Source organism: Scleropages formosus, chromosome 23 (assembly GCF_900964775.1).
Source record: "Scleropages formosus chromosome 23, fSclFor1.1, whole genome shotgun sequence".
Taxonomy (NCBI): Eukaryota; Metazoa; Chordata; class Actinopteri; order Osteoglossiformes; family Osteoglossidae; genus Scleropages; species Scleropages formosus.
The window spans coordinates 7,982,714-7,996,079 of record NC_041828.1 but is presented as its reverse complement, the minus strand read 5'-3'; the positions used below and the strand labels follow the sequence as shown (position 1 = coordinate 7,996,079).

General features: G+C 39.5%; 1 protein-coding gene across 1 annotated transcript in view; it reads right to left on the bottom strand.

Moving 5' to 3' along the window:
* Positions 1 to 13,366, bottom strand: part of rftn1a (raftlin, lipid raft linker 1a) — a 32,663-nt gene that overhangs the window by 8,825 nt on the left and 10,472 nt on the right. Inside the window, exons 3-4 of the mRNA XM_018750340.2 lie at positions 6,122 to 6,305; positions 1,088 to 1,196 (exon numbers count right to left, since the gene is read on the bottom strand). Of these exons, the coding sequence (XP_018605856.1) occupies positions 1,088 to 1,196; positions 6,122 to 6,305 (293 nt within the window). The remainder of the gene's footprint in view (positions 1 to 1,087; positions 1,197 to 6,121; positions 6,306 to 13,366) is intronic.

The window sequence follows — 13,366 nt, the reverse complement described above, 5'->3', positions numbered from 1 at the left end:
TCATTCCAGTGTTATCCCAAGTTCAAACCAAAATCTCCGTAAATGATGCCTAATAAAAAAATTGTGTAACAATCTGAAATAGAAAGATTGACATTTAATAACATCATACATAAAGAAATGTAAAAATAATGATTTCACAAAGTACACGTGTGTGTGGACTGGTTTGAGGAAGATGAAGGTAGTGGTGTTAGGTAGAGGAGTGGAAGGCAGAAGAAGCTGTGATGAAGAGTGACATTTTTCATATTTTTATTCTCATAGCATGAAAATTTTGCACTATGGCTTTAGACAAACCTAATGTAACAAATCTCTTTGTCTTTCACCACATTCTATAGGCTTTAACACTTCAACTTTGTTTCCAAACTAAGAGCTACTCATGGATGCTTTACCTTCTTCTCCACCTTTGCTAACACTTTCCTTAACTTTTTCCTCTTTTGAAATCATTTTAAGAAATACAACAGTACAATAAATAAACGAATGGATGACTAAATAATGAGACCACAATGGTGCAGCATACTGACCACACCTGATTCAGAGAGTGACCAGACATGAGGTGTTATGGGATGGAGTGGCAGAGTTCCCTAGCATAACATAAAACAAACAGTGGAACAGAAACATAAACCATAAACCAGGAGCACCAGGCAGCATCTGCATCAACACCCATTCTACCTTTGGAATACAAATGCTCCAGTCCTCCAACTGTCCTTTTAAGTAGCATTACTGTACCTGATTCTCATCAGTCATGTGGATCTGATAATCCCAGAAGCGGGTGCAGCCACACTCCTGCACGTCACCGGTGGATATGCAAGCCAGACCATAAAATGCCAGACTGCAACAAAGCTTTGATTCCTTGGTCCATAGCTTCTCTCACTGAGCTGCTTGGCACAAGTTTCAAATGTGTTCTCAGTTTTTTGCACAGAACCGAATGTCCCAGACCAGATGAATGAAACTCTGAATTAATTAATGATAAGTGGTATTAACAATGTTATTAACAACATTAGACCAAATTTGAGAAAACTGGAATATTAAGAGAGAGAATTTTGGAGGATGAGTGTATATCCCTGTACCAGCTCCTGACTGAAGGACCCACCTTCTTTATATATCCCTGCACTAGCTCGGTGTCGGGAAAGTGGTCAGAGCTCAGACACAGGTCAGTCTCCAAGCGATGGGCCTCACACTGCAGTTGGCTTTTCTCTGAACTGTAAAGCAAGAGAGAAGAATCTGTGTCAGAGAAAATATTAACTACGTGACTCAGCAAAAAGGAATTGAAAGGTGTAAGTGTAATTTACTTTCGCATAATTCAGTGGATACTCAAAATCTGAGTCAGTGTTTTTGTCAGCAGTACCACTAAAGCTTCTACAGATTAATGAAGAGAAAAAGTAATGAATATTTTGCTGTTGGTTCCTTGTCCTCTCACACACCTCATCTCCTCAAGAGTGTGCCTGTGGTCAATAAAATTATTAATATTTTTAAATTGCGACATCCGAGAAAGCTGATACAGCCAACGCCAAAACTTCTCATTGTCCATCCTGTTGAGCGGGGGTTCCACACAATGCAGATAGTCAAGAGAGAACTATGAATGCACCACAACAACCTATACACTAAACTCTGTACCTGACAAAGGTGACATGACATCTCTCACACAGCAAAATGTAATACACCTATGTAGTCCTAGCCCTCGTGTTACAAACACAATTAAATATGAATTTGCAGACACAGCATTTTTATTTACAGTTGTTTTAAGTTAGTTTTGAGTTCCAAGTTAATAAAAAAAAAAAATTAATTTTGCATAGATGAGGGCTGTGGTGGCACAGTGGGTTGGACCGGGTCCTACTCTCTGGTGGGTCTGGGGTTTGAGTCCCGCTTGGGGTGCCTTGTGATGAACTGGCATCCCATCCTGGGTGCGTCCCCTCCCCCTCCAGCCTTTCTTGCTGTGTTAGGCTCTGGCTCCCCGCGACCCCGTATGGGACAAGCGGTTTCAGATGGTGTGTTTGTGTGTGTGAGAGAATTTTGCATAGTATTTTTGATAACTACTTTTGTACAGAACCCACATAGTGAATAAATAAAATAACCTCTATTATTCTTTTATTGATGGTATAGGTAATAAACTTTGGTTCAAGTTATTACACTCATACCTCATAATACGAACACAATCAGGACTGGAAATCTGTTGCAAGCAAAATTGTTTGCAAGGATGCTATGTCACAAACAACAGAATCTTAACATGGTTTAATGCCTTGATTTATTCACAGGTTAGGTTCTGTTACAAAGATCAGATAAAAATATCATGAATTAAAGATTCAATGGAAGATTGTCTAAGACCCGGTCTAATACCCTGTGTTTGTACAATACACTCTGGAACACGGAAACCCTACAAAGGACAAGCAGTTGATGAAAACGGAATAGTCTTACCGCAAATTTTTAATTCAGTACAGTGCTGAGTTTCTGCTAGAACCTTGCCTGATCAGCTTCAGCATTAACAACAATTTTGCTGAGTGTGATGTAATGCTGGGGTTGAACAAAACCCAAAAATTACAAAGAGATCTCTGATCCAAACTGTGTTAAGTCCATTATGCCCCTCTGTGCTGAAAACTCACTATTTAGTCCCACTGTAACAGCAAGGACTTTGAACCCAAAACTCTGTTTTAGCACCATTTCAAACTTAAGCACCAGCCCAAACCCAAGGACATCACAACCACGTTTCACTTTAAAGTTTAAATCTTTAACCGCTAAAATCATTGCCAACAATCAATGCTTACAAAGGGCTGCTGTGAGGTTTCTACTGAGGGGTGAAAGCTGCCACAGCTGTGCAAGACAGAAAAAAAATTGACAGCTCCCCATAGAGCACATCCTAGGAGCTCTCATACACATCCTATTGAATTATACAACATCCTTTGTCCGAGTGTTTCAATGGTGTCAGCCAGACAGCCTCTTCTTAGAAGGAAAGGTCTTCAATGGTTTTTATTCGGTCTACTAGGATCTGTCCAAACTGCTCCACGTGTAAGCACAATAATTAAAGATAATGTCTCACTGCAAAACAAGTAATACCAATTTAAATGTAGCTGTCCCACTGGTCTTATTTTGGGTGTATGTTCACAGTATACAAAGCACGTCTCTAAGAATGTTGCACTGAAACTCATGTCGGTTTGACCACAGCATTAGGGAATAGTATTAAATTGGTCTGTTTTAATAACCAACACAAAGTACAAAGAAAATAATAATGTGATGGACTATAAAAGCTTCTTTGAAACTACACTTGATTTATTTCGATAAAATAAAAAATGAAAAAGATCTGACAAAATGTGTAGCCTAAACTACATATACAGTATAAATAGAGGAAAAAACTAATTAATCCAAGGTAGGGCACAAAACAGTGTAATTGGATTTACAGTTAGTACTTATTTGTTAAGTTGAAGGTAATGACTAACTGAAAGACAGCATTAAATCTTGTTACAGTAAATAGATACTGAAGCAACATCATACTGTGATAATCTCATGGCAAGTACACACTGGGATTGACATTTTAACTGCATTTTGATGTTTAGTAACTAATATGATCATGGCACTAGCTCTATAAATCATACTAAAGTAATCAGAAAATACTAATTAAATGCTGTAATGCACGCATTCAGTCCTGAAACATCCCCTGCATTAATGATCCACTCCCCAGTCTTGCGTAATGCCAGTATTCATTATTGTGTGCCTTATTTCCATCTTGTGTGGCCCTTTGTGGTGTTTGTCACATTCATCCACCAAAAAGCGAATCTCCGTATTTAGTAGAAAACAATGATGGATACAGAAGCCAGTGGATGACAAACTGCCTCATCAGACACCTGGAGATTGCCATGACAGCTGACCTTTGAAGATTTTGACAAGCTGGCCCATGTTTGCTGTTTGTTTTTTATTTTAAGGAAACTTGAGCAACCAATCATTGCTAATTCAATTTCAAAGTAGCTTGTGCAATTCATCAGTCGAACTTAACTTGAATGGTCCTTGAAATTAATGTGGTTAACATTTGCAAGAGGGGAAATATGAAGACCTCACTTAGCTCTTAGAGAAGCAAAATATTCTTCCTAGGGAATAATTCGGCAACCGTAGACCTTTATAGAATGCTACTAAGAAATGCGAAGGCCTAAGTGTAGGGGATGGGAAGGCATAATAAGACTCAACAGATTGAATAAAAGAAATCTGCATACATGAGACACTGAGCAGTATCACATATCAGAATCCTCAATGACTTGTGTACAATTCTAGTTGCAAAATGAATACTATTATTTACTATAATACTAGTATTATTTTTGACTTTTTGCAGACAGTGAACATCCATCTAGTGATTTGACTTCAGGTTTCAATTTCCCTTGTATCATTACTGTTAAGACAGTGATAAGAAAAGAGAGAAGCAGGTGTCTCTCTGCTGGGTCCTCTGCTTTCCATCCCCCCTAGGAGCTGGTGCTGATGCAAGCAGTTGTCTCCACAGCGACAGGCAAACAGATGAAATTAGGTCCTTTGGCAGGGTGAAGGGATGAAAGTGCAAGCATCCCCTGTCTTGTGTCTCCCCTGTGGGTTCTCCCTATCCTCACATCAGTTCTTACGGACTCGAGGGGGAGCTACTTCAAAAACGGCTGGCTTGTTCATCTTGACAGCGTCCTGGTCTTATTTCATGACCGTCTTCTGCCATACACAAACATTCGTCGCATTGTCTCCCTTTGTGCAAAGTGTGATTGCTTAACACACCTGTCAGTTGAAAACTCCCATCCTTTGCAGCCAGGTGTGACAGATGTGGAACCCTAGGGAATTACAAGAACTTCTGAAGTGGTTGTCTACTAAATGGATCAACCATCCTTGACTGATTCAAACAACAGAAAATGCTGCCCAACGGAGCAATGGAAAAGATACTGCACACACGTCTCCCTCATGTATAATTTAGAGCAGAGATCCCCAATCCTGACCCTGGCAATCCAGTGTATGCAAGTTTTCCAGGTCTGTGTAAACCACTAAAAACCTCAGCTCTGAGAAAGTAGGTTAAATTAATTCAATCAGAGACATAATTAGTTCATTGTAGTGCTTAAGAGCTTATGCAGGATAAAAACCTGCATATACTCGCATCCAGTGGGAAGAGCATTGTGGATACCTTTGCTAGAGTGAAGGCAGCACATCAAATAATAAATCATCACCACAGAGAGAAGCCTGTTCCAGCATAGGGTCAGTTTGTGTAGACTGGGTCCTAAAAAACACAGGGGCATTGGTCTCAATTTCCCCCTTCTCTCATCCACAGATACATGCATGTGCACACACCCACCCTCTCACAAACACACAGACAGTTCTGCCTAAAACCTCCCCGTATCTTTGGATTAGTTTAATTTGCTCTCCTAACAATCCTAGCCATGCGTGAAACGATGCTGTTTTCACTTCAATTCCATCACAGCAGCAGTCATGGATCACAATGAGGGAAAGGTCAAGTTTCCATAGCCAGGAGCCAGCAACACTTTGATCATGCAGCCAGTCTCTGCCACAACCCCTGATGTGACTTGGAGCCACTGAAGAAGGGTTGGGGGGGAGAGAAATCTGTCCTTCCAAAAACATTTAATAAAGAGTGAAATGTCTACTTACTAACACAGCAATGGCTTCGATAACAGGGATGACAGTATGTCCTACAAATGATCTACCAAAGGCACCATTCTAAAAAGCTATGTCCTGCACTACTGAGCTGATAAATAGATTTTATCCCCCTAGCAACATCTGTAGAATAACTAAGAGTACAGGTATCTCTTAGGAACATGAATTTTATTAAGTAGCAAAATATTTACGCACTAATTAATATTGAGTAAGATGCATTTATGATTTTACACTTTTACCTTTTTACCTACATAATGAACAATAGTGGGTAGTATTTAGTATTAGTCAATCATTTTAATATAAATGACTTCCTGGAAATACCCCTGTCCTTTCAAGGTTAAAAACTGAATGCACCCTCATGTCTTGTATTGGAAATCCTGCACACCAAACACAATCAAAATACATATAGCTTATGAAAATATGATGAAAGAGAATATTTGCCTTTGTAGTAGATTCTACCAGTTTTCTGTACAGTCACAGCAGTGATGATTTTCACAGTAATGGTCACCTGTTGCTGTCAGAGAGGCGGATCAGTATGGCTCGGTGAAGTTTCTGTTGGATGCTATCTGGGCCAGAGGGATGGACGAAGGGGTGTACAGCAGCCAGAACAAAGCCCTGCTGGTAAAGGTCTTGCAGCTGCGCAGGTAACTCCCTCACAGAGGACAGGCAGAGCACTCGTGATGATGGGGTTTCTGGTAAAAGGAGGCCACAGTTGGAAGGACAATTAGATAAAACATGCACAAACCAACCCAGACATAGAGGTCAGATAAAAGAAAAGATCACAGGCCATACTTGTTGGTAAAATAACACATAGGACAGGCAGGAAGGTAAAACAAACATCTTAGACACAATGCATTAATGCAAAGACTAGATAGGAACAGAGAAATAAAACGTGACTCAGCTACACAGAAACAGTTACAAAACACACTGCTGGAAAACTTCTATGAGTCAAAAAAGGACAGCCAGACATACAGGTCAGTACAGTGCTTTCAGAATAGATTTCAAATTTGATATTGTATTATTGAACAGCAGTGTGGAACTCTGGTATACTGTATAGTATTGGGATGGATAGGAATACAGCTAAAGCTGGATGACTTGTTCCTCACAAAAAAGCTACATCTTAAACCCTCTAAGCTTTGATATCTTTCTGTGGGATTAAAAGGTGTGAGAGGTGTTCATGGCACCGAGCAGAAACAGGTAGTTCAAAAAGAAATATTGAACATCAGCAGATTCTACACATAAGGAAAGTAGGGTCAGGGGGCTTTAAACTGCCCACAGAATATTCTCATCTCTACTTCAAACTCTCCTAGATGCATACATGCCCCTGTTTAAAAAAAAAAAGAAAGTGCTCATGCAGCGATAACAGCTGTGTGGCCAGTCCCAAGTGCAGTGCATGTTACCGAGTGCCAGGATTTTGTCTAGCAGATGGGGGGAGGTGATAGGTGATCTAGGTAGCCTGTTACCTTGGCCACAAAAACACAGAGAAGCAGGCCAACTACAAAAACATTAATGGCTATGGAAAAATGAATAGGAAGGGGACAGGTAACAATGACTACTTGAATGATGATGTGCAGGGATTTAACTTGAAACAAAGAGAACAGTATAGGCAGCATCTCTGAGGCAGGAACACCACAGGCTAAGGTGTGTGGTCATACAAGCAGGAGTGAAAGAGTCAGCAAAACAGATCCTAAAGCCTTGCGAATGTACTTTAAAAGTCCACATTTAAGCTACTGAACAAGCAACAGCAGCTTTTAATGGTTTTGAAACCAATGCCGTTTGGCTAATTTCTTGTTAAAAGAAAAAAATAATAATGAAAAAATGTTTACACCATATTTAAATCAGAGAACACAAACATTTGGACTTTGTGCTGAAGGAAATTTTAGTATGCAGATTTTACCGCAACTTCAAGGCCACCTGCCCTTTAACAATTCACACACAGAAACATGTCCTTCAATAAAGGCTCAATAACATTAACACAGTAAAATTTCCTTTTCAGTTCAATCAAAGGGATAGTGTATTATATTGATATGGGTAAAAAGATGGAGTTTCTGGAGGCAAAAATAGAATACTGCATCAAGAATAAAAACACAAATTATTCAATGACACCAAGACAAAAATTTGTCATTTTGTCATTTTCTGATAAAGCTTTTGCTGCCAGGAAAAAAATAATTGACTGGAGATACCCATTCATCTGCCATTCTGTATCAAAATATCTACAGTCTTGAATCAATCCAGGAGCGCTGGTATTTCCCTTTTGATTTCACAGAGTGCAGTCTCCTTCTTCCTCTAAATCATCAACTCCTGTTTGCCTTTCTCTGAGTAGTCATTTTCTTTGCCCGAGCCTTTCAGCATAGAGTAATATTTGCCATTCGCCAAGTAATCGCTTTTTCTCGCTTTTGCAGCAGCTCACAGTACTTGCCCATTCTGCACACGCCTGCCTTTTCCTTCTCACCCAAGGGCAGCCTGTGGTATTCACCATTCTCCACATGCCATGCTTACCATGCAGCCTGCTTGAACTTGCATTATGGGCGATCCAGATTAATAAATGGGGAGCAGCTTCCATAACAACCCCTGGGAAAATACCCACAGGGCCTGTGTGAACTGTTGCAATTAACTTATTGCTTTATAAGCTGTAATCACAGTTGAAACTCCAAGTGGAAGTTGGAGTTGCAGCACAGTGGTTTTTGCAAGATAGTGCCTCCTTAGGAAACTGAATTGTATGGACACCGTTTTGGAACATGGGGGGGTAGACTGGAAAGATCTATGGATCTACTTGATCAGTGGTGTTCTGCCATGGACACCCGTTTTCATTTGGCTCAGATCCCTAAGTCCTCGAAGAAGCCAGACTAGTGGGGGCAATGCTTAGTTGTAGAGACACTGGAGAGAAGACCGTTCTCTGAAAAAGCAAAAGTAAAGATGAGTTTTGAAAGTACACAGACTGGCACAGGTTAGACTGAGATTGACTTATAATGTTCAGACATGATACAGAACCTACATTGCTGGGAGTTTGTGGGAGACTATTGGACCTTCAGGAAAGCATCCCCTACATCAACACTCTTGTCCATGATAAAAAGGCAAATACAGTACAAGTTTATTCAAAATAAGTGAGCAGAGATGAGAAAGATTTGTCAGCTCTCCATTCAATGTTGTGCATGTGGGTGAGATGGGGTTGGGGGATGGTGGTGCCTTTCAAACTTATTTGCCTGAACCTTGAGGGAAGGAAAAAACACCAGGAATAAATTAGCTCAAATGATGCTAAAAAAGGTGTTAAAATAACCTGCAATCTGTCCTTCCAACTCTCCATCTCCATACACAGTTGGCGCTGTACTTTTTTTCCTGAAATAACTGCATGTTTTATAGGTATAGCAGAATATCTACGTGGCCTAAGGGATGCCGAGAAAAACAATCGGAAAAATTTAATCCAACACGAGCCACTTTATCTATGACTAATGGAGAGAGAAAAATGTGCCTCTTCTCCTATAACATGACTAATAATAAATAGTGGGACACGAAGGCTGTTTCAGTCAAATGATTCCTCCACTGTTAAGATATTTTTATGTTCTTGGAGGAGCTCAGAGTTACCAGGTGGTTTGCTGTGGGCCTAAACACAGCTGCAGGCCGTTTCCCTTTGCAGAAATTCCAAGGTACCCCGGATCTAGGTTGGAGGGAGCCTGATAACGATTTAGGTGATTGTTGGCTTGCAGCGACAGATGACTGTCACTGACAGCCAGAGAAAGGGAGTAAGATCAAATATCTTTCCAGAGACCAGGATTATCTGTGCTCCTGCAGGTGGTGGTGGTGATGTGCTAGTTTAAGGACAGAAAGACTTCTATGGTTCTGGGTGACAACTATGCCATTCTCAGTTGATCTATATGACTGCAACAGAACAACCCAAGGCAAACAAATTGATGGCCCATTTGTAAACCCTCAGTAAAGGCTAGTCAGCAAGAAACTAGAGACAAATTAAAGAAAGAATGTATTAATAGACTAACTGAAATACAATTTTTTTAAAATAATAAAAAAAAAAAAGACAGGGTCCTGGTTCATAAATCACTAGAAATGAAGGGTACAGTTATCACAGAACTGTTGCCTTCCGTAGTCTGTTTGACTTCAAATAAAATTGTAGCAGTAAATGTTTTCTTTGGGACGCCTGAATATCAAAATGTTTTCTTTTTGGCCTCACCAGACAAAATTACTGACAGAAAAAAAAGAGTCTCCTGCTTTATAAACTACTGATAAAACTGCAGGAATTCTACAAAAAGAGTAGGACGTCAATCTGAATTTTTGAAATGGATACATCTGAAAAAGCAGAGGTCAGTAATGACTGCAGAAAAAGGTTTTTTGACTGCCAACCTTCCTCAATAAAACAATAAATCTTTCAGCATTGGATATGATTGACCAGAACTCGGAGACACAAGCATTGTCAGTGTTGCTAGGAGACAGCTTGAGGAAAGGGGTTTGGCATAGTAGTGGTAAAGTGCCACCAAGACAAGGTCATTCTGAATATATGTACATAATATGCATACAATTATATTCAACTGTATCCATGCAGGTTACTGAAGGGAAATATATATACTAAGTATTTAGATTTTCTATTTGTAGAAGTGCACCTACTATGGACAACCTTTGCCTTCATACTGACTGACTGACACCATTCAAGTTAACAGTGGATGGGCTTATCAACACTAATATTTTTCTGGATGTTACTAATCTTATGTGACAGTTTTCTGACTTTTGGATTGGATTTGCTAAATGAAATCATAGCATTCAACGGAAAGACTGCATGATGTGATTAAGATAACAGGCACAAATAACTCAGAACACTGCAATGTTGTTGTTCCATATTCTTGGAAATGGGTGAGGAACAGTCATGAAACAAATAACTTTGTGGTGTTGTTCGTGGGGGGATGGTGGCGCAGTGGGTTTGGCCGGTTTCTACAGGTCCAGGGTTCGAGTCTGGCTTGAGGTGCCCTGCAACGGACTGGCGCACCATCCAGAATGTTTTCCCTCCCCGTTCAGCCTTGTGCCCTGTGTTTCCGGGATAAGCTCTGGCTTGCTGGAACCCCACTCAGGACAAGGAGTTGTTGATATTGGTTTGTTGGTTAGTTAGTATTGTTCACCAAGGAGGTACTTTTGGTTTATACCACTGACATTCAATCAGTACAAATCTAATTTCTTGTGTTTTCTGGGAAACAAAAGCAAATCAGTTTGTTTCATGCAAGGTCATTAAACACAAGATTAGACTTTTTGTACAATAAAAGCTGGTTTTCCCAGGGTCTCTGATATCTAACAATGTAAAAAAACTGATGCATCTGTAAACTTGAGGTGATGAAATTAATGTAATGAAAATAAAGCACCTTATATATCCAACGGTGCCTTGTGGTTTTGTGTGACAGCAAAATGTAGTCAACTTACACCACAGTAACACAAAAGTAAAAATGAGAAATTTCCATCTCATGTAAAAATATATTTTCTATGAGCATAAATCTTCATGGCTCTTCTGTCTCCACAAACCCAGAAACCACTCAGCACTTCCATAAGACTACCACACTGATCTGGGGGGGTTGGGCAGGCCAGGATAAATATTAAATGTATTAGCTGCCAAATTTCTAATATTAAAAAAAAACACTTTAGTATGGTTTCAGTATGGGTCTAAAAAAAAGAAGTGACAACACACAAATGTAATTTTATACTGGTCTTTCAATATTTTTAACTGCAACAATAGATATAGACATGGGAAGGCAACTCCAGCAAAGATTAGAAAGACACCCACTGTAACCCAGGTTTCACATTAGAAAGCCTGGTTGTACACGCCTGCATTTGTCAGTGCTGGTGAATACTAAATAACAATGACCCCAGCTGACCTCTCCTGATCTATGCACCTCCAATCAGTGCAGCATAAAGCATAAATAATAATGTGGTAGACAAGCCATTCTACTGAAAGTAAAATCATAATTCTATGGCACTACTGTAACAGTGCAAGTAGTAGGTCAGCCACAGGGTAGGAGGTGACATTCAGTACAAATACTGCCAAAGGAGGAGCGACAGGAATGCTAACGAGTGCTGCCTGCAGAGACAGATATTAATACCAAGTACGAAGAGAGGTTCCCTGAAAGATGTATACAAGCTGCAGATGTAATACCACTATAGTTTGAATATAGTTCAAAATAACCAAGACTGAGGTCTCAAAGAAGCTACTGAAAGCTACTAACACCATGAATTTAAAATTTGGGGAAACGTTTTTATTTTGGAAAGGTTAATCAATGCAAATAAAGGGTTGAGCAAGTTAATTTCTGTAGCTCGAAAGAAGCATGATTCATTTACAACATCTCATATGGACAATACACTAATATTGATATTTTGTTGAAAATGGATCACCCTAACCTGTGGTGAAAATTAAATGTCACCCTCATATCACCAGATTACAACAGTGTATCTTGTAGTCCAATATGACAGTTTAATAGAGTCACACTTTTCACAATGTGTTTTCCCACCTCCTCTCAAACCTTGCTGCCCTGATAAATTGTGTGGGAGTGACGTTGTGTGACAAGTGGGGATCGTCATGGCAACCTCCTATTAGCATGTTCTTGGGCTCCTAGGCTGTGGTTAAAAACATCAGCTATTCTTAAAGGGAAAACCAATCCTATAAATAAAAAAAGTTGTTACTAGGTGCTTTTAGACAGACCCGCTGGTCTGAACAAGTAGCAAGCAATTCTGAGGTGTGGGTTTGTCTCCAGCAATGCAGCCAATCAGAATTACACAGAGGTGGGTTATTTGTACGCTACCTTATGCATTCTGTACATAAGCCACAATGTTTGAAGCGTTATTTTCAGTTTCAAGTTTTTGTTTCTTAAACCTATGCTGCACCAGAAGATCCAAGAAATCATTTTCAATCAATAAGCTAATTTATGTTGACTAAGTAACATACTTCTTTAAATGAAATCAAAGAAGTGCTGCTTTTAAGTGGAACTTATTCTCAGTTCTTACCTTAAAAATGTGTAGTTTAGAATGTCTACTAATAATGAAACAGATCTTAATGGGACTAGAAAGCTACATCCCACGAAAAATAATTTTCAAATAAATAGTTGCAACTGAAGAGGGGATAAGTGTTGGAAGGCCATTGACAACATTTACCTAAACCTGTAATGTGTCATTTCCATTACAAGGTATGGGCTACGATGGACTGTGTCCATCCAGAGAGTACCACTTCTAGCCTAGCACCCAGTCATTCCAGGATCACAGTATTAAACCAGAACAGAAGAATAAATGAACACAATACAGGGGTTGGCCCTACAACTTATTTATGTAACTGCCACCCACCTTTGCTAACTGCTAACTTATAGTAAGATAATACAGAACAGGTTGCTTGAAGGTGGGCAGGGCTTAACTCAGAAATAAACTATAAAAATCAACATTTCAGATGGAGAGTTTAACAGATTGTGATATTAGCATGCAGTCAGTGGCACAATCTCACACAGCCAAATGTTGGCTTACAGAAATAGTTTGCCTCACTCAAGTCTACCAGCAGTAGCAAGAAAACCATTTTCAATGCATTCAGTCACACTTTTGAAATAGAAAAGGGATTTACTATCAGTATAACCATAGATGCAACTATGAAGGAAAGTACAATTAAAGGACTTAAACGCAGCTAGGGTACAAATCAAACAAAAAGCAAATGTTTCAAAACCGCTTCTACAAAGCAAATGCTGACAAAATATTGTACATGAGCAAGGAAATAAAACTGGTAAAAGCA